Source organism: Myiozetetes cayanensis, unplaced genomic scaffold (genome assembly GCF_022539395.1).
Source record: "Myiozetetes cayanensis isolate MyiCay16 unplaced genomic scaffold, myiCay2020 scf1, whole genome shotgun sequence".
NCBI lineage: Eukaryota > Metazoa > Chordata > Aves > Passeriformes > Tyrannidae > Myiozetetes > Myiozetetes cayanensis.
Window position 1 is genome coordinate 128,799,300 of NW_026086604.1, and position 26,422 is coordinate 128,825,721.

Sequence of the window (26,422 nt, forward strand, 5' to 3'; positions counted from 1 at the left end):
GGCAGACTAAATTAGCCACCTGGGGGGCTGAAAACTAAATAAGCAGAGAAGATAAATAGCAAAAGGAGCAATAAGACATGATTTCATCTTCTGGTAGCAGAATATATTTACATCTGTTTAAGTCCATTAAAAAAAAACAAAAAGCACATGCTGAAGCCTTTTGAATACTAGGTCAGAAAGTGTCTGCAGTACCAGGACCTGGTTTAGGAAACAACCTACTTTTGACATAACTACTAGTATTTATTTAAAGTCCAATATGATTTTGTAAGTGATCTTACATATTTATTTATAAATATGTTGTGGGTTTGGGAAGAAAACTAGTGCAATATCAATGGTTACAGACCCCTCTGACTGGTGGAAGGTCTGTAATTTGGGGTGGTGAGATCACAGAGGGACTGAAGAGCACCAGGCTTTGGTGCTAAAATGCCAGCCTTGGCAGTGGTGACTAAATAGCATCTTCTGGCATGGCATATAGCTAGAAAGTGGTGCTGAGCACTTGGTCAACATCTGTGGTCCCCAAGGACACATACTCCTTGGGCAGTACTTTTATGCTGTGTTTTCAAAGTTTGCTTATAACCTTCTGGGAGTCTGGTGCTGAGTAAAGCTTATTCAAATATTTTGAGCTTTAATTACTCTTGAAGTCCAGCTGTCTGTTCTCTCTCCTCAAAACAGTCAATCATTCCTGCCCTACAGCTCCGCACAACTGCTGCTGCCCTGTGCTCAGCTGTTAAAACTCCTTGCATCTGCCACACCCAAAAGACAAAGCTCCCATACCTACAGTCTAATACCTGAATAAGCAAATTGACTGTTTAGAATACAGATAAAAAGCAGTTTTGACATCAGAAACTACCTTCTGATAAGGCTTCTGTATGTCCCTCTGATGCAGCAGTATTCATCAAGAATGAATGCAGTGGAACAAAAAACATATAAAAAAAAGCTTATGCTGTTTCTGAGGTGCGTTACCTGCCTGCTCAGTAGATACAAGAAGGGATAAGTAACATTACATACCTGATGAACCACATGTGACTCCAGTCCTGTGAAATAAAACAAGGGAAAAAAACAGGCAAGAGATTTGTTTTCAATGAGCACAAATAAGTGGGGTAGTTTTTTAGGAATTTTAATTAGGAATTTTAAAAAGTGAGGCATTCTCACATTTTGGGAGAAACCGAGCTCTCTGCATCCCAGTATTTAATATCAACATCCAACTAGACCCTAAATTTATATCAGCTCATAGAGATAGGAGGCCTGTCTGAAAGGGACAGCAAAGAAGGAAATGAAGAAGACTATAAAATCATTTTTTCACCCCCAAGTGAGTTTTGGTACTGACAACTGCTTTATACCGTGCTGACTCCATGACAGCTCATATAACCATTACTTTCCCAAGCAGATAAAAACCCAACCTCCTAGAATGCCAGGTTAGAAGACTAAAAATCCAGAGGAATTACCAGCAAGCCTCACTCCATTCTGCATAAATAATTCAGGTTTTGTGAACTTGCACTACGGCATCAGCATTTCTAACACTCTAACACTGTTACTTTGCCCCGTAACAGTGAGGAAAGGCTCAGTACTGAGTAACTGTGGTGCTGCTGAGCTGCAGTTGCCAGAAGCAGCACACAACAGAAGTGAAGCATCATGAACTATCCCCCTTGCTCTGGACTGTTGCAAGTCCTTGGAATGCCCAAACAACCTTCACGTGTCCGGGCAGCAGCACCTTCTCCAGCTGACAGCACAGCTGGCACAGCAAAGGGAAGGGCAGGAGCATGGCTTATGCCACAATCCCCCTCCAGTGTGACACTAACACAACATGAATCTCATCAGTCCCTGGAAATATTATCCCAGCGTGGAAGTTTTCAGCTGGGTTAGCAAGATGGACTGGTTAAGTGGCACAATTGACACGGGGAGAAGATGGGGCTTTGGGCACAGGGTGAGGACTGTGCTCTTTGCTGTGCCACGCTGATACTCTGGCTCTTTGTGGGGCTGGGTCATATCCTGGCCCCCAGGCCACACTCTGGCCACAGGCAGAGAAAGGGAATCCTCTAGACTAAGGGAAATCAATCTTGTCCTTTTAAAGGGGCAAGGGATGCTGGAACTTCTTAGGACTGGCTTACAGTAAAGTGAAATTAGAAATATCAGTCAAGCTTTTAGATGGGTTTGTTTGCGGTTTTTGGTGCTTCTTAAAATTATTTTGTTTTGTTTAAAGGAGTTCTATAAAATTAGGGAGTTAAAATGCAGTATGCACAACATTTTAAACCAGTTAAGGCATCTGGTGATCATTTTTAAAACAGGTAAAGTCTTTCATATTCTAGCAGTTACCATTTTCCACAAAATTAATCAACACAAACTGCATCTGTATGAGACTGTTTTATTAAAAATACATATCTTCTGTTTCACATAAAAAGAACCAACACTGTAACTAAACACAATTTAAGAAGTTGGACAGGAATTACTTGAAAAAATACAGGTTCCTGTAATCCCAGAGCACCCAACCTTTGACTGCATGAGCCACAAATTAAAATCTGTGTTCAAGACCCAGAGTGCTTGTCCTGCACTCAGCAGAGTGCTCAGGAAGGGGCAGCTGGTCAGAAGAAGGGGTTGCTAACTGCTCCCCAGAGGCTGTTTGTTCCCTGGCAGACACATGCAGGATACATGTGTCGTTCTCTTCCAAACAGGAAGGCCTGTCACTCCCCAGCCCTGGAGCTGGGCACAGTGGCAACCTTAGCAAGAGAAAGCTGGCTCAAGTGTCACAGGTTGGCCACCTCTTTCTGTAACAAAGAAAATACAGCACAGCACTTCCAGATAACTTCACTTAGGATCCAGCAGAAACTCACATTAACAACACTGTTGAAAGAAACTCAGCCGTGCTTTGGTGATACAACGTGATTCAACAGTCTTTTTGCTGGGACCTACACTGGAATCCAATAACTTCTGGATCTGTGCTTTCCATAAATCATTCATCTCAGGCTTTTGGAAAGACACAATTTTCAAAGCAACAAGTTATCAGCTTAGGCAGCAGTAAATACTCATTGAAAGTTTTGTGCATAAAAACCAAAGTCAGAATACAAAAGAGCTGTCAGAGACACCTGCTATTAAAGTGCACAGAAAACAACACTGGCTGCATTTACTTACATTCTTGTAGAAAACAGTTTGCCAGGATGCCATTCTTGTTCTGGAGATGCTGAAGATTCAGCTCATTTTAAAATCACCAAGAAATATATTGATCATCTCTCCAAAATGATCAAAATGCTTTGTAAATTCAGGCTCAAAAAGCTATCAGACACTGACAGTAAAGTAACATTTACTGACCAACTCATAACTTCAGCAAGGCACAAAGAAGAAAAGACACTGAAGTGATGGGGAAGCAAGCTGCTGTGAAATCATAAACCCGTGGCCCCCTTGCTTTGACCTTACAAAGCCTCCAAGGATATGGGCAGCTAAAACAGCAATGGTATCTATGGCTGGACAATGAGAGTAACAGTAAAGCAAAGCTCAGTTCTGAAGAAAAAAAGCTGTCTTGCACATCATTATACAAAAGAAAAAAGATCCTTCATACTCTCATACCTTGTAAACCTAAGAGGATATTAAACTCATGTAACTTTAGAGGCCTATTTCTTTAAGTATTCTTTATCATCTACAGACTGCAATTTAATCAAGCACTCTGCAGAAAAGGACTGTCTTTTCACTGACTATGCTGAGAATATGACAGAGATCAGCTTCCTCCCTCAATCCACTGAAGTCTGAGGTCTATCAGCTAAATCACAATGATTCCTCTTAACATACTGTTATTTAACAGAACAAGATTTGCCCAGCACAGTATTTGTTCCCATTTCTAATACCTAGAAGAGGAAACTAACTGATTTTCAGGACCTTGGATGATTTTTCAGAACTGGAATTAAAGAACTTGATTTTTTTTTTAGAAAAGCAAATTTATTCTGGAATTAATGAAATGCAAATATCCACTAAGCTCCAGAATGCCACCAATCAAAACAACTTTCCTTACTGGGATGACATCTTAAACATAAGATCCCAATTTGCCAAAATCTGAGAGAATCAAATACTTGCCTTAATTATAGCACTCTTCAACTCACTGTCATCAAATTTCCAAGTAATTTCAAAGCCCACATTGCAGAGCTCTGATCGTTAGGGCTCACCTGCCACTCTGTATTTTAGAAGGAAAGAAGTGATTTAAAGACATCCTAGGCTGGGAATTTACAGTCCTTCCTCATCCTTGCAGAGCTACAAGGTGAAGCTCACAAGTTATTCAAAACCTCATCTTACAGAAAATAGGGATGGGAAACTTTTGGCAGTTGAGAGGTGGCAGTAGAGGAAATAACTGGATTTTAAAATAGCTGAATTTGAAAGGTGCTGAAGAACAAGGCTGAAAAGATAAAGCCTTAATCACTAATTAAATAAGTAACAGCATGAAAAGTCCAACAACCATAAAGATCAACTCTGAAAAACACACAAGCTCATTGCTACTTGTATATACATTTAAAAAAAAAAAAAAAACTAGATTTAAAAATATCTCCTCAGGGATATAATCCCCTTCCTAGAGAGATGTTGTTATAGCTTGTGTAAAGTGTTCCAAAAGAATCTTCCATAGCCTTCAGAATTCTTCATGGCTTTCCTAATCCATTTTGTAGTGACATTTCTCTCCAGAACTGAACACTTTATGTCCTACTTGAAAATCCATTTTTAAGAAGGCCTTCAAATAAAACATTCAAGCTTCTAAACAGAATTCTTAAATAGTAGTGTTTTTTGTTTTAATCACAAAATAGATCTAATGAATTTGCTAACTTATAAAAAACAGACTAGAAATAAAATTGGCAAAAAATTTCTAGCCTCCAGTAATTCACAAAATGCTATTACAGCACAAAAACCAACATTCTTAGTTAAATCAATTTTATTCCTTCTGATGGCTACTTCAAAAATAAAGGGTAATTTGGCATTAATTCTGCTAGAGAAGTTCCTAAGCAAGTAGCTTTTTGTGTGCAGTGAAAAACAAAGAACAATGCACAGAAGTGAATTAGTCTGCCAAATACCCTTTTCAGACACCACATCATAAAATATGTGTGTCTAGATGAACAGGAGAGTCGGTGAATCTCCTGCACTCAGTTCCACTGCCTGCATCTGGATAATACATGGGTGCAAGGGATTTACAACAGGATCAGCATCTAGTAATAGCTTATCAAATATCTAAGGGTTTCAAACCTGCTTTGATGTCAGTAGACAAAACGATGGACCCATACTATTGTTAGTGTACTGTCCCAGCATTAGCAGCAATTTCGTCTGTAGTGAGCTCAGAGTTAAAAAAAAGAAATAAAACCCCCAAAAAACCAAGTTGTTCAAGAAGTAACAAACAGACCAGAACAGCAACGAACTTGCTGAATTTGGATCTCCATTGCTTTGCGCCCTGGGAAACTTGACCTTAAAAAGGATTACGCTCAGTGCAGGGCAGCAGAGAGAATCAAGCCTGCAATTTTCATGGTTTGAATGAGCACAGGAGCTCAGCTTCCAAGACTTTGTCTCCTTAAGATGAATGTGTCACAACAGGAATGTCAAGTTCTACAGCAGAGAGGCGGGAGCGTGTGGAGTAGGGCTGCGAGGCATAGCTGTGCATACTGGGGGCGTGGGAATACAGGGGCTGCCAGAACGGGGAAGGGAGGCTTTTGCATGCACAGTACCACAGGAACAGCAGGATGGAGGTGAAGAACAGACCGCCGGCGCTGGCAATGGCAATAAACACAGAGATGTCAAAGCTAAAGACAGGCTCGTATTTTCTGTTCAGATAATTGTTATAAAAAATGACCCAGATGGACGGAGTGAGACAAATGGCGCAGGCAAGCAAGAACAAGAGGCCAGCCACGAGGTGGCAGCCTGCACTGTTCACAAGGCATTTGGCCAATTTGACGTTTGGCACGGTGGATACAAAGGCTGTGTTACACATGCCAATCATGCAGAGAAACAGAGCTGAAACAGCAGTAAACATACTCAGAGGAAGGGCAAACTGCAGAACACGCAAATCCAGCTGATCGACAGCAGTGTACCACTGTGGGTCATAGATCACACAGTCTCTGCTCCCATCAAAACGAGCACACTTAATCCAGAGTCCAGTGTAAACGGTCACATTCCTCTCATTCTTGTTGTATGTGTACAGTCTCATTTGCCTCCAGTTTGGAAGAAGAACTGCTGCAAGGAGTCCGGCTACTGAGGCTGTTCCACTGAGGAAGGCCAGTACAGTCGCTGCATGAACATCCCGGCAACCCATGTTTGCCCACAGAAGTTGTTTCCTGCAATTAAAAAGAAAAATATAAAAGAAAATCAGTGGGTGAAAGCTTATGGACACAGGACGAACTACAGTTGACTAGTGGCAGGTTAATAAACTTACATGGCAGCTGATAGGCACTAACTCTGTGGCACCTTCTTTGTCTGACACACTTAGCAGTAACACTACCACATTCATGCTTTAATGAAACGTCAGATTATTTCACACTGTTGTGACTGCTCAGCTGACAGACTGCTACATTCACTGTGTTCAAGATGAAAAAGGAGCACATTTCAATGTGCAAGTCTACGCAGCCTTTCACCCTCTGTCACTGCATGGACTTTGTCACGGAGTCCAGGTGAAGAAGGTCTATCACTGAGTGAGCCTGATTTAAGTTCACCTGTCCTCAGCTGGCAGCTCCCTCTCTTCAGCCCAGATGTAGTATCAGAGTACATCAGTTCTACCACGCTGCCATGTGAGTAAAAGGGAGCTGCCTAAAACCTGCATCATTAGACTGGCACGGAATGCATATGTAGGCAGCTATACACATTTTATATAGGCCAAACTGTTGAGAGAGCTGTGAGCTAGTGGTGGAGGCTCCACTGAGGAATTTACTATGAATTTTTCAAAAGCAACTGACAGTTCTTCCACACTACTTTTGCCTTTCGAAACCAACTGTCCAAGCATACAAACAATTACAGAAAGCAGGCAACTTTTCACCTTTCCCTCTTCAGACCAAGTGTTGAAGAATACTGCTTCCTTTTCAATATAACCACTGTCTGTGTCCCTAGTATTGGCCCCTAGTATCTGCAGTCCTTGCCTGCAGAGATCTTGGGAAACAGTCTCAATGATGGGTCTTCAAAAACCAAACAACAAAGGAAACTAAACAAAAAAAAGACTCAAGTTATCCCTTCTCTGCAAGCTCAAGACACTTTAAAGAAGCCTAATTCATAATAGGCACTGAGCATTCACCCCAAAGTGTACTTGAAGCTGGACACTAAGAATTACAGTACCTAAAAATGAGCAGATGCTTTGCAAATTGTTATAAACTCCTCCTGAAATGTCTTCTGAATCATTATACTGCAAGGTGCGTATTTGTCTAAAGTCATAAAACACTTTAGGTACGAGAAGTTTTACCTAACACATATACAAGTAACTGAGTATCTGTATTGCAGAAAGGTTACAGAAATGGCTGCAGCCAAAGAGGAAACTGAATCTGATCCCCCCCTCTCCTTCTACGTCTGCAAACATCAAATGGCCAGGGAGTTCCAGTTTTCAGATAAGGAATTCCCATGTATACTGGAAACAGATTAAAAACAAGCCATATAGATAGCCAACATTCTATTGATTATTTAAAGACAAAAAATGAAGTCTAATTTGTTTCGTAAGAAACTATTAGTAATTTATTTTACGCCACCTAACCCTAAAGGATTGCAATTGATTGAAGGCACCACTTAAGTGCTGATCATACTCTTCTTTAGAAGCACTGAAGCGAAAAGAAATAATGACAAGAACATTTATGCTAAAAATGTACCTTATTCATCAAAAAGATGGCATTATGTTGTTGCTAAGAGTAGCTGAGTGTGGACAAGCCACTGTTCTCATGACAGTAGCTTCTTCAGATGGTGGGTCATTAGCAGGATAACCCCTGGGTAGGGGGACCTGAGAATTACTGCCATCATAATTGATTTAATATTATGCTTAATCTCAGCTTCAGTAAGGTCAACACAATCAACTTGCAAGAAAATTGAACTTATAACAAATGAGCTTGAGGCGTAAATCTAATATAGCATCAGATTTTGTTCTCCTCAAGCTTGATACTTTTGATTTTCCATAAAGAGCTTGCCTTTACCTGGATAAAACTTTCAGGTAGGAATGCCCTGCAGACAGGGCATTCTCCAAGACAGAGCTCTATGAGAAGCAGCTGGAATAAACACATGACTGAGCAGCTTCAGAAACCCACTGCTTCTGAAAATTCATTTACAATAGTAAATTACTGCAAATAAGTAAGTTATCTATGATCCCCACATCAGGTGAGACTTGTCCCATCTTACAAATACTGCTGGCTGTATATAGTATATATAGCTGCATTTACAGATCCCTGATTAAGACAGTAACAAAACTGATGTTGTCTTAAATGGATCCAGTACTTACCAGCAGAGTGTCCAAATTAAGAGAAATCTCAGCAACTTTTAGAAGTAGGAAAAAAGGTCTTACTGCATCTAAGAAATAGAAAAAAGAAAGTCAGCATCACATTTGTCTCACACAATTTTAGCAACAGTGTTTACACTGCAGTTGAGAGATTAGGAATATCAGACATGCTTGCATGAGGTCAACTCCATCACCTTGCTACAATTTCCTCTTATTTAAAAAACAAAACTCAAACTACTTTATTTTTCTTCCTTTTTTTTCCCCAGAGCTTGTTTTCTACCTACTTGTCTTACGAGATAAGAAAGGATCATAAAACTCCCTTTCTTATGGTGTTCTGAGGAACACAGATATTCACACTCTAAATTTTATGTTTCTAGCAGAAAAATCCATGTAAAAATCACACAGAATGATTATTTCAGATGTTAGGTTCAAGGCTGTGCTTAACCAGCAGGGAGGAAGAGGTGCAATGATTATTTAATGTCAGAAAACAAAACACAGGCTCTAAATTGTTTATAAACTTGTGGTCCTCTATTCCTTCCTGGTTTCTACACAAAGGTTTCAAGGAAATATAAGACAGGAAATATAAGACAGGAAACACATATGATGTCTTTTCAATGGCCGTCCAGCTTTTCCATAGAAGAGAAAGGATCCTCTTGTGGATTCTCTTTAACCCCACATCTAAGTCCCAAGAGCAACTCTGCAGGCATAATACTAAAATCCCTTTTCCACTGCAAGCATCAGACCTACAAGTGTGTCATTACGTGACTGTTAAATGCTACAACGTAAAGGTGAGCTTGCTGGACTAACCCGTACAAAGACATATTCTAAATTACCTATATCAAAACATGAAATATTATAAAATTCATATACACGTAGGCTCCTGGGGCGCAGCATCAAAGAAATTCTGCTATCAAACTATCTAGCCAAGAATAAGAACTTACAGCACACACTCATGCATCTTAATTTTTTCACTGAGAGAGTAATCTCCAAATCTGAAGCCCTCCAATATGAATTCCTATGGCATATAATACACAGAAAATGCAGACACAATCAAACTAAGCATCCCTTGGGATTCCCACTGCCAGGTTCATCAAGCCAAGAAGCAGTTTGGGAAAACTAACTGCATCAGCACGTTCCACTGCATTTGGAGACATAGCGTGCCCTTTTTTTTTTTTTTTTTTAAGTTTGGATATCAAAAACGGAAAAGTATGACTGCACAGCTTGGAGCAGCAGCTTTGTTCACTAACATCACTGACTAATTTTCAAGCTCTCTGCGCACTTCCCAGCAACTGAAGCCAAGATAAACACACAGACCTCCCTCAGCAGGTTCACACCCATAAACAACCATAACAACCATAATTAAGTAGAAAATTAGTACAGGCAAACAAAGCTGTCAGAAAGAGCTGTGCCCAGCCCAGCAGTCCCTCCCATGAAATGATGAAACCTGTGGCCACCAGCTGTTGTAATAAACAGATATAGAGCAGCTATGTAAATATTCCACAGTACTCAACTCAGAAAGCCACCAATTTCTGTAGACATTTAAGGTTTTTTTTCCTCTGTCTGTTTAGTCCATCTGATTTTACTGTCTATCACTGGCGGTGCTGAACAACCTCAGCCACTTCTGAACTAGCTGTCCAAGAGAAGAAAGCACACTTTGGCCAGGATAGATGAAACCCTGCCTTGCCTCAGATTCTAGGCCCAAGGATTTTACAGCTGTACTGTATATATACAGTTTCAGGGACAGATTTTACCATGACTTCTGCTCTAACGATCCATGTTGCTGTAACTAGAGATGCCAGCTGAAGCTGGTTAAAAACTGATAGATCTTAATGGCCCACAAGAGAAAAAAATGAAGCAAAGAAAACAAAAGGACATTTACTAGAGATGTAATTCAGAGGTGAGTAAAACCAGCTCTGTTCCCTTGCATGGCCTTGAGAAGACCGCGGTCTGCGAGCCACTGCTGTTCTGTAAAGCCCTATAGAAGACAAGTCACAATATAACTGATAAACACAATTTATAAGCAGATGGGCTCTCTAACTATCCACAACAGCATCAGCAGTTTAAGATTTACTATGAGTTTTGGATAACTGGTCACCAAAACCTAAAGGCCAACAGCTCTCCTGTTTCAAAGTAACTGGAAGGAACTGCTTCAGATCCAGTGCCACCACTCATTTGGTTTTGTTGTTGTTTTTTTTTTTTTCTTCTGGAAATCAATCACGCAGTTCCAATTCTACAAAACTCCTTTTAATATTAAATCCAGATGTACTGGGTTAGAACTAACAATCCTAGCCAATAGATTAGGACTTCCAAGAAAAACCTGGAACACAGGTAATTATTGTACCGACTGATCTGGAAAGAGCAGAAAGAGAACACACGGAGCCCGCCCGAGGAGCGCCCCCGACCCCCGCCCGCGGGAGCGCTCGGAGCCTGCCGCACTGTGATGCCGGACTCGCAGGGGGAACCGGGAAAGGCCGCGGTGATCGGGATGCCCCGGGCCTTGGCCCCGGGCAGGTTCCCCGCGGTGTCGCCGCTCACCTTCCCGCCGCCCGGCCGAGGCTCTGTGCCCGCCGCCGGCCCCGGCGCCGCCGCTCCCGCCCGGCTCTGGGGAGGCCGCGGCCGCGCGCGGCGTTGTGGGGCGGGGCGGCGGCGCCGGCGCAGTGCGGGCCCGGCCGGCACCGCAGCTCCCGGCGGCCCCTCAGCGTCCCGCCCTGTGTCCGCCTGCGAGCGGGACGGGAGGCACCTCCCGGCCCCTGCCTGGGACAGCCGGTGCTCTGAAACATAGTCTGCCAATACGCCAGCTGTCCGCAGCCAGAGGAACCTGACTACGGCACTCAGCTACTGCCCAAAGCGGCCAGCGCCGTTCAAACCAAGCTGGTTCTTTTTTTTTTAAACACACCCCCACTCCCTCGGTTGCGTGTGAGATTAACACCAGTGTTCACAAAGCCTGACCAAAAAAAAAAAAAAAGTTATTTCCGACTAAGAGAGCAGCTGCGGCTGCGAGAGGGCAGAGGTGGAAGGCAGCGCTTGTCATCGCGCTCACCTCGACAAGTCACTTGTCGCCACCCCGAGTGCTGCCAGCGTGGTGCCCGTCTCCTGCCCCAAAGCCCTGTGCTCCCGGGGACTTCTCTGCCAGAGGGCAGCCAAAGCCAACGGGCACTGATGTCTGCGCTCTCGCAGAGAGCTCCTCTTGTGAGGAGCAATTGCTGGAATTTCAGTGCAAACACATGCTGGAATCAGGGATGAGGGTGCCTAGAGGGATGGCTGTGGGAGCATCTTGCAGCACAGGGATCTTTCTCTGAGAACATGAAAGCACATCCCAGCCTGTTGCCCGGTGTGCTTTGCCTCGCTGGGTTTTTGCAGTGATGCTCCCAGGCTGCCCCTTCTCCTGCCACTTCCCAGAGACTTTCACTTTCATTTGCACTCCCAGGTCCCACTGCCCAGCACCCAGAAGGCCCACTGGGGTGCGGCTTGTTAGCCAAGTCTGCAGGAGAGACACGCTGCAGCCTTTCCCCCTACCCAAGAGCACTACTGGTTCCCATCAGCAGCAGACAGCCGCAGCATGGAATCGTGGAATCACTAAGATTGGAAAAGACCTCTGAGACCATCAAGTCCAACCGCTCCCTCAGCACCGCCAAGCCCACCACTAAACTATGCCCCCATATCACATTCCTACACGTTTTTTGAATGCTTCCAGGGATGATGAATCCACTACTTAGCTGACAGAATCAACACTAGACCATGTTGCTCCAAGCCCTGTGCAACCTGGCCTTGAACAAACACTTCTAGGGATGCAGCAGCCACAGCTTTCAAGGGCAACCTGTGCCAGAGTCTCACCATAAATGTTATACTACTGCTTCCCCTTTTTTTCATCCCATTGCATCAGCATCTCCCAGCCTGCAGAGCCCTCAGCTGACAAATTTTATCTCCCCAGGTAAATGGTCCTAAACCAGGAGCATTTAGGATGCTCCTGAATGGAGTAACTTCAAGCTTCCTTTTGATGATTGACCCAGATCAGGCCTCTCGTTGCAGCAGGACATTCCCCCCACACCCACCTGGCACGGGGTTTTGGCAGGATTCTTGCCTGCCTTCCATGCCCTTCTGGCAGAACTTAACCAGTGCCCTCCTGGATTTCCTGGCAGGGAGGACACAAAACAGACCCAAAATCCACGTGGAGCTGGCTCAATTCCTTAGCTACAGCAGGCTGGACAGGCTGAAGCACTCTCTCCAGCATGGCTGAATGTCCCAGGTGGCGCTTGGACCTTTTTCCCAGGCAAGTAGCAATAGGACAAGAGGACAGTCTTAAACTGCACCAGGGAACTTTGGTTTGGAATGAGGAACAGATTCTTTACAGAAAGGATTATTAGACATTGGAATGGACTGCCCAGTGAGGTGGTAGAATCACCATCCCTGGAAATATTGACTGCATGTGACACTCAGTGCCATGGTCTAATTGACAGGGTGGTGTTGGGTCATAGGTTGGACTCAATCTCAAATGTCTTTTCCAACTTGAATCTGTGATTCTTTGAAATGGAGTATCAAAAATTGACAGCCTACACTTAGCTTTAGTGAAAACATATTAGCCTCAAACACAGTAAAACTAGAGGAAAATCAGAATAGGATCCAACACCAAAGATAAAAGAAATGTATGAAAAGCCGTACCTTTCTTCCCAGTGACTGCTTAAATGAAATTTAGAGAAGCAGGGTTTGATACATATACTTACCAAACAAAACAAGACCAAACTAAGAAGACTTTGATGTATTCAGTCTTATTTTGCTTTGCTATCCATTTAATAGCTTTGAAGTAGAAAACACCCTGACAATAAAGGACTTACATTTTATTAAAAAAAAAAATAGAGTGTGTGTTTTGTAATACAAAATCTAGAACATCAGTTATTCCCCAAAATTTATAGATCTGATTGAAAAGCAATCATTTTCTTCACCAAAAAGTAATATACCTAACAACTCCATAAAAGGAGGGAATCACAAATTAAGCCTGGAAATTTGGAATCAGGATTTATACAATTAAGAGGACTACATAGGCACCAGCAGGTGTCAAGAAACCTTCCAACATTACATATCAGCCTTGCCTTTTGTGCTTCTACAAGTCATTTCCTTGCAGCCATTTATTTGTGTTTTTCTTAAAATCCTTAAAAGCAACAAAAACCCTACAATCCAATGCCTGTCACAGTAGCAGAACTGGTTCACCTTAGGAACACCAGACCCTGACAAATTTCTCCATGAGAAATTTCCCTTTGTGTTTCTGATGCCTGTGGCTCAAGATGTAGAGTGGTTGAACTTGCTCCTTTGCTATCTATGCAGGTTACATTCCCTCCATTCATCTCATTTGGCAAAAAATAGTCCAGGCATCATCAGTTGTTGAGTTGTGCTTTGAGTTGGACAAACTTTAATCACTAACTTTACTTTACCTACTTTACTCTGTTAAGTAGGTAGATAACATAAATCAAAAAAACTTGCCCTTTTACCCACTGTACCCAAATGCCTAAGGAACAAATGGAAGGGAGCAGGGAACTCTGCAGTGATGGCAGAGAGAACAAATAAATAGAAGGTCTGCATAGCAACAGCTTCATGTACATACTAAAAATATTAAAATGTGTTGGATCCATGCAGGAAATGCTATCTTCTATTCATTTTTTCTTCTTGGGAAGTTTGTAAAAGTAGCAGTTTATTTTTCTGATATTCTTCATTCTCCCGCTCTGCTTCCTCATATATGGATTTTCTTATATATGCTTTTAGTTCCTCAATTCCTTCTCCAGTATACGTAGATATAGGAATTACCTCTTTGAATTGAAGTGTATTTGCAGGAATCATTTCTTCCTCTAGTAAGTGTAAAAAGTCTGAAAAATCATATTGAAAGAGTTAGTACAATCCCCAAATACTGTATCACTACAAAGCCCATAAAATCCCACTAAATATAGAAAATAAACTTCAATAAATCACAGTAATAAACATAACTGCAATTAGTATACAGCTATTATTTGTTTAATTAGTCTTTTAAAAAATAGCCAAAGCCTCCGAAGACAAGCAGTATCACAGCAGTCATCCTTAATGCTGCCATGAGAAGACACTACACACTTCCAATGAGTATAAAGAAATCCCAAGCTGTAGGGTATGGAAGATCAATGGTCTTCAGCCTTTCTAGTTCTTACACACTCCAGAAAATAGAAAGTAATTCATGCCACTGTAATTGCAAAACTGAAGTAAATCTACATAGATCTGTGCAGAATTTTCATGTGTATATATATATAATTGTATGTATGTCAGTGTCTGCAAGTAACCTCAATGCAGGTTACTCTTATTCAAGACACCTAGACTGGAAACTTACTCTCCCATCTCATAGTTGGGATAGATTGTCTAGGATATTTCCAGTTTATTAAAATCCTTCCCCAACAGTGAAACCAATGCCACTACCAATGAGTATAAACAGAGCTCTAAATGCAGGAAGTGATTTTAAAATATATGTTCAAATAATAAATTTACTACCTGATTTCATTTTCAAACAACTCTTTGCCAATGCAGAGTTACCCAATGAAATCTTAATGCTACTTTTGTCAAAGTTTATTGTTGTAATTTCATTTACCCTGAGGATTCTGTAGTTGTGACATAAGTTCATTCAAGTTATCCTTTGCACAAGGCAAATCCATTTTATTAATGGCAAGAAGTGCGGGCTTTGTTACAAGTTCCTCTTTGTACAGCTCCAGTTCCTTAAAAGAAAAGCAAATTCACCTCAATTAGTATTTATAGTTTCACAAGTGCTACTTCAATTTTACATCTCCTCTCTCATTTGTTTAATTGCCTAAATAGCCTTTCATGCCTAGGCAGCTGTGAGATTGACTCAGGTGCTCAAGGCTGATATATTAAAGCAGTCTGATAGAAGAGAATAAGTGATTCAGTCATTTTTTTATTCAAAGACAGATTTCAGGTAAACAGGCTAGCTCATTCTGAAATGGCCCCTTATTAAGAGGACAGTTCTAGTTTTTGGTTTTTTTCTGATATCCACAAGCACAAAATCAATTTCAGGAAAACTTCAGACCTATAAAATGTATAAGAAAATTATTGGGAAAGTCTTCTGATTCTTAAGCATTTTAATGGACTTCAATTAATATCAGAAAATCACAACCATGAATAAAGTAAAAATAAATAGCAATAGCTGAAATTCAGAAGATTCATCAACTTAAATCACACAGAAATAAATTTGAAATTACATGGTATGTATTATTTTAATCAGAAGCATAGGTAAGAGACAGAAACAGTGAAAGTCTGCAAAACTGGGGCCTGATGTCTCAGCTCTGTTAGGCTGTGCAGTCAGGACACCAAGGCAGGGATTTAACTGCACACATGTATTTCTGCTTCCTAAAATGCTACCAGACTGGGGAACTGAAAATGATGTGTCTTATTACCTTTACTTGACTGTAAGAAATACCCCATATGCTGCACAGATTAATGAATTTTATTATTCATTATGTTGTGCCCAACATAAACTGGAGTGGTTTCACCTGAACAGGTAAAGACTTCATCATTTTGGAAAATCCTAAGCTCGTTAACTGGCCTTATATTATAAATCCAGAAGACACACTAACATTTGAAAATTTCTTGATCAAAACTGAGCCATTTTCTTGGCTCAACGTGTAACTACAACTGCCAAATTGGAAAATGAGAACTTACCTTTGTTAGAAGCAATATAGTTTCAAAGGGTGTTCTGAACTGAGTCTTAATAGACAGTTGAAACCCAGAAATATCAACCTGAAAAAGTTACACAAAAATAAGATTTGTGGTATTAAATTATGTTACAGTATCAAGGTACTCTCCATCAACTACTTTGCAGTGGAAGTCCATGTACATGCCTTCATTCCTGGGCAAATAATAGAGGGCAATTAAACACCAAACTAACATCATCAACACTGGAAACACAAACTGGTTAGTACTGATGCAGTGTTTCTCAAAGGTCTGTTTTTCAAATCTCTTAAGGCATTCTTACAGAAAAAAAAAAGAAAGAAAAAAATTGCTCCATGCTTTAATTATGCTTGGAATACTTCCATGATCTAAATTAATTGGCAATTTTCCATGACAAATTGTATTTAAGGATTTATTATCAGTTGTTTGAGTGTTCCATTCTGTAAGCACTATCACAGCTATATTTATCACAAAACATGCAAATTACAAATTATTTCCTAAATTCCAACTACATTGCAATTAAGATGCATTTTATTTACTGTACTGCCTTTGATTTTAATGAACTGTATATTTCATTTAACTTACAACTAAAAGCAGCTGTTTGGTTCTTTCTACATGTTTGAGGAATTTGTGGCCCATCCCTCTGTTCACATGTGCACCTTCAATCAGTCCTGGGAGATCAGCTACTGAAACCTAGGAAAACAATAGTTTCAAACAAAATATTTCCTACAAGGAAAACCAGAGATTTTAAACTATCAACAGCAATTATCATTTTATATAAACAAAACGTAAACTAATACGTATTGGCTGCTTCAACTTTCATCAGAAGCAGATCAAACAAAATGCTGCTATTACACAGACCTGATGTGCTTCTCATGTTTCCCCTGTCTATTTATTTATAGCTGTGTGCAAATTAGAAAACAGATCTCAGCAGAGGTCTCAAAAAATTTAGCTATTACCTCAGAATAAAACAGACTCCTAAAGGCAAGAAGATTAGGCTATCACATTTGTATAGAATTCAAACTGTCACTGGAAAACAAAATAAAGTCTGTTCCTTGTGGCTACAGAGCATCATTACTCCAAATACAAACCCACTTAACATTGTTCCCCTGAGTGTGAGAAGCTACAAGAATTTGACTTCTGATCTTCAGCTCAAATGAGATTTTGATTAGTCAATCCACTTCCAACCAGAGCCCAGCAAAGACTGCCCCAAAGGACAGGGACCTTGCAATTTTCTCTGTTGGTTGAGAGGGTTGTACACAGTTGTAAAGAAGAGTTGAGACAGACCAGAAAAGAGCAGAATAATAAAACTCACAAAACAGCTACTCAGTAAGTCACAGAATGCTAAGACAAATAGTGAAGTAAAGAAGAGCAGAAGTAGGGTCTTCAAATCTATCTAATGCCCATTTAGACAGCAACTGGATTAAATTAAACAATGCTCAAAGCCAGCATACAATAACTCCAATCTCTCACCTATTGCAGAAGGTGACTCAGATAATCTGGTAGAAAGTGAAAATGCTTCTGCTAGTTTTCATAATCTAGTACTAAGACCTGAAACCGAAGTCAAACTCAGATCCTCTACTTTTGTGTCTTTTATTTTCCAAGAAGAGATGACAGACAGCATCAGGTAACTTGCACGTATTTTCTTCTGTATAATGTACCAAGATAAAATAAGCAAATTCCTATATATTTCTTTAAATATATCAATCTTCTGTAGGAAAAATAATGAGTCATTGTCCCTTGAGTGATGCAGGAAAGACACCTCAATTATTGCTCGTAATTATGTTGCTGATGTTGTTTTGATTTCAGCAGTTGAATACTGAGAGTACTTCCTCTTACTCACAGATGTTCCCTGTGATCACAACCACTAGTTCCCTTGACTTTAGAAAAGAGGTATTTTGTCCATATAGTTCCTATATAGCACCCAACACTGTAGTATAAAAACCAGGAACTGTAAAAATAGCCAACAAAAAGTGTCATTGTCTATGACAAGAAACAGACTTCAAACAGGAAAGCCAGGAAAGCAAGTAGATCTCTTGCTGGAGCAAAATACACTAGTAAGAAAAAGAGGTCCTCGTTCATGGCAGACAGTTTTTTAAGAAGGCTATGAAAAATCCTGTTTATTTTCAGCAGAGCTTTCTAGGATAAGCCACCCTGAACTTGAAGAAAAAATGAATATAAAAAAATTTGCCTGTAGAGATGCAACATATCTAAGGGCAAATCTGACAAACTAGACTTACTTCCTTTAATACACAGCTTTGTTGAAGTTTGTTAAATGAAGGTTTCAAGCATCAGCTACTGAATCCCTACTTCACATCTGAGGGGTATGCTTTTCTGGTTAACCTATCTGAAACCCTTTTATGCGTTTGCCTTTTATCTTGGAAGTGATGACTCCAGTGCTGCATGTATCATACACTTCAAAAATAACATAAAAGCACATCAAAGAAGATTCAAGCTTGAGGAAAGAAAATGTTTGCTGTAACCTTATATGAAGTTGGGGTCCAAAATCTAAGAGTTTAATTTTTTAGGACTGGTTTCTCCCTCAAGGGGATACTGCAGAAAGGATTCCAGGCACCACACAGTTATCTGACAACTTTATCTGAAGAAGCTGGGTGGAACACAGTTCACAAAAATTAAGGTGGTAGTGCAGTAGCTCCACCAGCCCTTCTCCCGCCTACCACAAAAGGAACTGGACCCAGGTACCTCACCTCTCAGGTAGTGCACTATCCTGGCCGTTCAGGCAATCACTATTATGTCACACTATTTTAGTTTTTTATTAAAAACAAACAAACAACCCCCAACCAACAAAAAACAAAAAGGCAAAAACCAAACTACAAAAGTAAGTTAGATCAGTCAATCTAGAAAGCCATAACAGGAAGTTATGATAGCTAGGTTATATTCACAAAATTCCATCATTTACTACTGTAGATTTGCAGCTATTGGACAAATCTAGCACTATTTACAATCCATTCTGAAAATGACTCATTCAGTCCAGAGCTCTCAACTTGCAGAAAATTTGCTGCTTCTAAATAAAAGTAACAGCTAGTCTCTGAAACAGTGTTTTTTTTCAAAGTCTTGAATTTAGTAATAGTATACTAAGACACAGCAATCTCAATTCCATAAACAATTTCAGGCCTCTAAGATTACAAAGCAGGATTAGAACCACAGAAAGGAGGCAAGGGAAAATGAGAAGCCATTGACTAAAGTGACTCAAAATCAGCTCTATGTCATATTACTGTATGTGGCTATAAAGTTTTCTTATTATTACTTCATAAAATAGTACTTTTTCCAAAAACCCTTGTTATGTCCATGTAAATGCATTTGATATGTACAATTATAGATACACATATGAAAATAACTATAAGTTTTCATTCTATTTCTGAAATTATGTTAATCAACATATAATCATTATATATAATTTTAACAAACAACCAGGGTGAACTTTCATGCCAACCTGCTTATAATCTGGATATATGATCTTTCCGAGTTCAGGCTGTATTGTTGTAACTGTGATAAAGGAAAAAAGACAAAGAGAAAACAACAAAACTGGTTTTAACATCTAAAAAAATTTTATGTTACAAAACATTTAAACGTTGTAGGACTTTCTCATTATATTTAAACTAAACATATGCTCAGTAGCAAAAAATTAGAAAAAAGAATAGGGAAAGCATAAAACAAGAGAGAAAAAACAGACCACTCAAAAAACCACACCTTGTCTGTGTCTGCAGTTCTGTTACATCATCGCAAAAAGGGAACAGTGAAGCTAGAGAAGTCTCAGACACAAAAATTATTATCTGGACTACACAATAACTTCTAAACAGGGAAAAATAATGAAAAGCAAAGTGAGATAGGACTCTTCAAACTGAGAAAAAGGCTGTAGAGAATCAGGAGTAGTGCAAGAAGGTCAGTAAGAATTATCAGTACTTGCACCCTTGCTTTTTAATTAATGAAGATCAGACAACTAATCCTAATTTATCAATACAAAAACAATAAAAATTTTCTGTCCCTTTTTCGGTGGATAGATTCAAAATCTTCTCTGTTGCAAAAACAGGTGGCAGCTAATTCCAAAGCATACAAGATGTACATGCAAAGGAACTTGACGGTACATATTCAGTAGACTGAGGATATTATACACCACAGAGATGGTGCATCTCAGATGGAATAAAATGAGCTGAAATGAAAATAAATAGATCCTGCATTCACAGGTTGAAACACTATGAGAGTGTGACAGGGTTTGTACACTTGAAAACCTGAGGTGGTTAAAGGAACTAGACACTGAAACAGCAAGTATTTCTTTCAAGTATTTAATGTAATTAAAAATCAGGCAACATGTTCACCCCCTATTCTTTATTATAAACCTGCAGACCAAGTCAGAGAAAAGACTTCCTGCTTTCATGAAATATTACTGCTCTAACAATAAGACTATGAACTTACATGCATAACTTGCAATCTCAGGTTTGGCATGAGAAATCTTGCTTAACAAGGATGATTTTCCTGCATTTGGAAACCTAGAAAGGAAGTTGGAATTTATACACTGAATAAACACTTAAGTGATTCCTGCATACTTTATTTCCAAATGCACTATATTATCTTATTGAAACTCAATGCTATCAGCTCATTTTGCATTCATTTACTACCCAGATTTTTTTGAAATCAAATCAGAATAATTTTTCTAAATCCAACAATACTTCCCAAGAACACAGGCAGGTGAGTTATGTAAATACACGTGTAGTGGATTTAAGGTAAATCTTTCAAAGTCACTTGGACAGAAATACAGCATGACCGTCCGTCCAGGTCTACTTGAATTCAACCTTCATGTGCTATAACTAATTTTGTAAATTACAGTTACATTCTAAAACCTGTAATGCAAGAACATCTTATCAGTTGGACTTATTTTGGCATACCAATCATGGTTCATGAAATCCTACAATTTAAGTACCAATGATATCTATGCTACAGTTTAGCTAATATAGCAAAGCAAACCAACTCTTTGAGAGAGAGAGGGACTTTGTGTATAGAGACACACACATGCGAAGTTTGTGTATGCTTTTAGGGCATCAAAGTTGTAAGAGGGATCCTGAAATTAGCACTAACCTGCTTTGTTACCAGGCAAACTAAAAAGAGCACCAGTGAAGATTTTGGAGCTGGTCTGTGCAGACCTGACTGTTGTTTACAAGGCACAGTTATACCTGCACATCACAACAAAAATGTTCCTTTAGGGATACGCTACCTTTTATAAAAGCTTCTTCACAGAAAACTGAAATAGTAACCCATGTTAAAACTGAAATTTTCAGTAGCACACACTTGTTTTAAAGATTAAACTGAGCTCTAAAAGACACAACAGCCTCGATCTATGTCAAACTTGAAGTTAATGCTGACATTAAAGGATAGACCATAGTCCTTATTCTTCGCACCTCCTCCAGAAAGATGACACATAGAATCATAGAATCATAGAATAGATTGGGTTGGAAAAGACCTCCAAGATCATCAAGTCCAACCCCTGATCCAACTCTAATTACTATATCATGGCACTAAGGGCCATGTCCAATCTCTTTTTAAAAACTTCCAGGGATGGTGAACCCACCACCTCTCTGGGCAGGCCGTTCCAATGCCTGATCACCCTCTCTGTAAAGAATTTCTTCCTAACATCTAACCTAAACTTCCCCTGGCAGAGCTTGAGCCCATGTCCCCTTGTCCTGTTGTTGGTTGCCTGGGAGAAGAGACCAACCCCCACCTGGCTATAACTTCCCTTCAGGTAGTTGAAGAGAGTGATGAGGTCACCTCTAAGCCTTCTCTTCTCTAGACTAAACAACCCCAGCTCCCTCAGCCTCTCCTCATAGGACTTGTGCTCAAGTCCCTTCACCAGCCTGGTTGCTCTTCTCTGGACCCGCTCCAGCACCTCAATATCCTTCCTGAACTGAGGGGCCCAGAGCTGAACACAATACTCAAGGTGTGGCCTCACCAACGCAGAGTACAGGGGAAGGATCACTTCCCTGCTCCTGCTGGCCACACTGTTCTTGATGCAGGCCAGGATGCCATTGGCCTTCTTGGCCACCTGGGCACACTGCTGGCTCATGTTCAGCTTCCTGTCAATCAGCACCCCCAGGTCCCTTTCCACCTGGCTGCTCTCCAGCCACTCTGTGCCCAGCCTGTAGCGCTGCACATGACTTGTGTTCCAGTCAAATTCACAGACAGATGTTCATCACAGTATTTCAGTGGAACAGTGATCAAAGAACACTGTGTCTACAGGCAACTGAACGCTGGTCACAAGACACAAAGGCATGTGTCCCCCAGAAAACCATATAGTCTCCACTTGAATATGCAGAACCATGTCCTGTTAACAAAATTGGTTTACATTAAGGGCCTTTACAAAGGGGATGTACTCAAATCTCTCTTAAAAAAAGAAAGCAACCTAATGACTCCTGTTATAACATGGAAACTATTGAGGGTAGTTTTAATGCACTCTGATGATGGAAGGTGCTTAAAAGACATTCCGGAGGGTTATTCTGGTCATCTCCTTGAGTGAACATTTTGGTTCCACTGAGGTGCAGTATGTTCTTTGAAATTTAAATTGCAACCTAGTCTAACACATCACAACCTGTACTCAAACCTGATGGGGCTCTCTCGAGTCTATGTGTTGTTTTTACCTGATCTAACAGCAAACCACTTGCGAAAAAGTAAAAGTAACAAACACAAAGAGATCAAAGTACAGCCACAAACTATCAGAGGCTGATTTCATATTCTCAGCAAGAAAATTATATGTTTCTCTAATTGACTGATAATGATTTTTTTAATCCATTTTCAAATGAAACTGTCAGCTAAAATACAAGCCAAAATGCAAGATTAAGGCAGTATCAGTGTCACAGAACTCCTGTACTGTCACACACTCTAAACCAAGAAAAAAATTCGGTAATTACTGAAGACTAAAAATTATATAACTTTAGATAACTTTTATATTAATTAACTGAATATATTTTATATAATAATTTAAATATATAAATATTTTATATAAATTAACCGAATTATTTCTAATAAGAAAAAAGAGAAAAACATAGCTAGAAAATCATGCTATCTTCAAGCATCTTTCCATTCTTTACTGGTATATACCAATCAGACTACTTCCACTCAAACTCCTTGTTATTTCATGTTTCATCTGGTTTTTATTGATAAGGACCATGGAGCTGACCTATGTGTAGCAGATGCTGAGTAGACCAACACTTTTACAACTGTAGTTTGTTGACAGCTTTCTCCAAATAAAAATAAATTTATCTGTGTTGCTATAAAGAGCAACATTGAAAAGTAGGTCCTACTGTTCTACTTTGTAACTAGATGTAACTAGTTTGTTACTGTTTGTAATTACTGTCTTCCTACATTCCAAGCTGTTTATTGGGGAGAGTAGGCAACACAGCCTTCGGAACTCTCTTTAAAAACTACTGCTGAAAGGATTCACTTGTGCCAGTACCATGAAGTCAAGCATGCAATACAGATAGTGCTCTTGGCTCTGTTTTGCACCTCCTACTTACTTCATAAACATTAGCTAATAGTATTTTGATAATCACTGCAATTGCTAAATGCAATTGTATTACTAATTATATATTACTCCGATTCATGAAGCTCTTCGCCCACAAAAGCATAACCAATATTTTACAAATTTTAAAATTACTTCAATCTGATTTTTGCAAACTGCAAATAATTTAAGTGACAATGCAAATGTACAATAACATTCATCCTCCAAATTCTCAAATTTCTTTGAAATCACATTTGAAGTTTACTCTGTTTTCTAATATTAAACTACAGTACTTACCCAACTAAACCAACATCTGCTATAAGTTTCAAATCAAGATGAATAATTCGCTTCTGACCTTTGCAAGGCAAAAAGTTTGTGGCCAAAGAGCCTCCAAGACCTCCACGGGCTGCTAAGAATCTCTCTCCTGCTGCATTTAGTTCTCCTGAAAATAAATTCAGTAGTGAAAAAACACAATCCCCTGCAGTAGTTTAGTTGTGATTTTCCCCTTAAATGTCTCTGATTACATGAAAATTTTCTGTATGCTTCCTTGCAAGATTTGTGCCCTCAAGGTCATGGTGTTTCTTCCTCTTTGGAAACAAATGAAAGCTATCACACCCCAGCATTCCCCTCTGTTATGCAGTTCATCACCTCAAGAAAAGTGCTAAGCACAGGCAGGCAAAGTATGGCCAAGTTGGTGATGGTGGGTGTGAAGCCTCCAATATTTGAATTCAAGAATACCATGAAAAATCTACATTGATAGAGTTGTGGCTACACAATGTCTGAAGAGTTTGCTGCATTTTTTCATTAAGATGCAGGCTAAGGTATCTCCCTTAGGGTCAGAATAATAAAAAAAAAAAGGCAACATTTGGATACCTTTAGACACTGACATGCCTTCATCATAAACAATTCTTGCCACATACCTTTACTTAAACATCCAAATGTAGTTTGAATTCTAAACAGTATGAGAAGAAAAACTCTGAAAAATGGCAAAGGAACCACCTATTTCAAGAACACTGTGCTGAAAGAGATCTTCCTGGTTACTACTGAGCACCATTCTTTAAAACAAAGAGTAAAAAACAGTTACCTGTTTTAAGTAACCTGAAATGTTGACATTTAGCAAGGATCTTTGTCTGCTAGGCATTGTCATAATTCAGTAAAGTTACAGGGACACTTACCTGGGTTTATGGGGACATAATTTTTGTGAGATCATGAATGCATCTGTGGGGGATCACGATGGCTCCCAGACTTTAACACTTCTTTGCAAAGTAACTTTCTTTCTGTGGCATTTAGTGACACAAACTAACTACTGCTAATTTCTGGAAGAGGTCCTTGCTTTTCCAAAAATTTCTACAGTGTATTTGTTTGTCAACTCTTTGTCCAAACAAAGAAAAACACAGACCTATTTTGAGGAATGTTTAGCGTTAAAACATCATTGTGTTAGAAATCTGCTAATGTTATTAATAAATGTGACAAATACTAGATACATTAAAATAAAGCAAATGTTCTTACCAATCTGTTTGCCACCATCAAGAAGAAGTGAAATTCCAGGAGGCACGTGAACTTCACAATCTTTTCCTTTTTCACCTTTTAGAGCTTTAACACTGGGAAAAATTAAACCGGACTTAGTAACTTAAGCTGAAATTCTGCCTTCTGGAAAAGTCGTGTGTAACAGCTTTTATCAACCTGACTCTTACCTGCTGTTGGCTCCTGTTCCAGCTACAAATCGCTTGTGAGGATATTTCTCCTTAATGCCCTTTAAGGTGATTCTTTCTCTGGCGACAAACCAGACATCACCACCTTTTCCTCCTTCCCCTCCCAGACGAGGGTAACCCATTCCACCAGTTCCTCCTCTCACATAGACCCGCAAATCGTCTATGAAGCTGCCATACTAACAAAACAAGTTTCAATATCAGTATTATGTTCTGTTCAGATTTTGCTTTACAAAAATGTGTGTAAAACGGCTTAGATAGAACTCTAATGGCAACAAACGACAGTCCACAAAGCAGGCGCGTAAAAATCCAAAATATTTTTCAGTGAGTGTTTGACATTATCTCCCCCGGCAGCGACACTCTCGGCCCGCAGGGCCCCGGGCAGCGGGGCGGGGCGGGCGAGTCCCCGAGCCCCGGACACGCGTGGGGCATCACCGCGGGCATCACGACCCGGTCCCGGCCACGCCGGCCCCTTCGAGGCGCCCCGGCAGCGCGGCAGGATCCTGCCGGAGCCAAGCGCCGGGGCCTGAGCCGGTCCGGGGCACGGGAACTCCCGCAGGGGCCCCGGGAGCGGGACCAGCCCTCGCCGCCCGGGCCACGCCGGCGGCACCGCCCGCCCGTGTCTCAGGCCGGCCGCACTGACCTTCCGCAGCACCGCCGCGCCGCACCGCACCATGGCGGGAGGAGCCCGGGCCCGCGAGCTGCGGGAACAGGAAGGGCCGCAGGGAGGTAGAGCGAGTGCTCCCGGAGCTGCCGGAGCTGCCGCCCGAAGAGCTCAGAGCCGGCCCCGCTCCCGCTCCCGCCCCGCGGTGCGCAGGCGCGGCCTGGCCCAGCCGTTCCCCCGCCTCAGAGCTGGCCCGGCCCGGGGGAGCTCCGGGCGGCGGGACCGAGCTGGGACTGCACAGCCTAAACACGCTCATAGGCTTTGCACTCTGTTCCTATTACTGACCCACTTTTTCTACCGCTCCATGTTATTTTTAACAATCAACTACATACTCTGTTCCAGCTCAAAACGCTTTTAATTTCTGCCCATTGGACATGCTTGCATCCTGCTGTTTTGGAATGCTTAGAGCAGAAAATCTTTCAGTGATATAAATAGAA

The 26,422-nt window shown here is 40.6% G+C and overlaps 2 protein-coding genes across 2 annotated transcripts; both read right to left on the bottom strand.

Moving 5' to 3' along the window:
* Positions 1–2,346: 2,346 nt before the first annotated feature.
* CLDN12 (claudin 12) lies at positions 2,347–11,042 on the bottom strand. The gene is made up of 3 exons (XM_050311549.1): positions 10,949–11,042; positions 8,417–8,484; positions 2,347–6,287 (listed from the first exon to the last, which is right to left on the bottom strand). Exon 3 carries the CDS (start codon positions 6,263–6,265, stop codon positions 5,528–5,530), a length of 738 nt encoding a protein of 245 aa, XP_050167506.1. The 5' UTR covers positions 6,266–6,287; positions 8,417–8,484; positions 10,949–11,042; the 3' UTR covers positions 2,347–5,527.
* Positions 11,043–13,179: 2,137 nt separating this feature from the next.
* GTPBP10 (GTP binding protein 10) lies at positions 13,180–26,106 on the bottom strand. Its single transcript, XM_050312615.1, has 10 exons — positions 25,965–26,106; positions 25,307–25,500; positions 25,122–25,213; positions 23,910–24,054; positions 20,540–20,613; positions 19,560–19,612; positions 16,691–16,798; positions 16,097–16,174; positions 15,012–15,135; positions 13,180–14,268 (listed from the first exon to the last, which is right to left on the bottom strand). The coding sequence occupies exons 1-10, from the start codon at positions 25,995–25,997 to the stop codon at positions 14,048–14,050; spliced, it is 1,122 nt and encodes a 373-aa protein (XP_050168572.1). The 5' UTR covers positions 25,998–26,106; the 3' UTR covers positions 13,180–14,047.
* Positions 26,107–26,422: the final 316 nt, after the last annotated feature.

Excerpts from the sequence above, each read along its gene's own strand:
- CLDN12 (XM_050311549.1), bottom strand. The coding sequence starts at position 6,265 with ATGGGTTGCCGGGATGTTCATGCAGCGACTGTACTGGCCTTCCTCAGT.
- GTPBP10 (XM_050312615.1), bottom strand. The coding sequence starts at position 25,997 with ATGGTGCGGTGCGGCGCGGCGGTGCTGCGGAAG. Across the intron at positions 20,614-23,909 it reads GCAGATGTTGGTTTAGTTGG|GTTTCCAAATGCAGGAAAAT; the intron begins GTAAGTACTGTA and ends CTTCCTTTCTAG. Across the intron at positions 14,269-15,011 it reads ACAACTACAGAATCCTCAGG|ACTTTTTACACTTACTAGAG; the intron begins GTAAATGAAATT and ends ATGATTTTTCAG.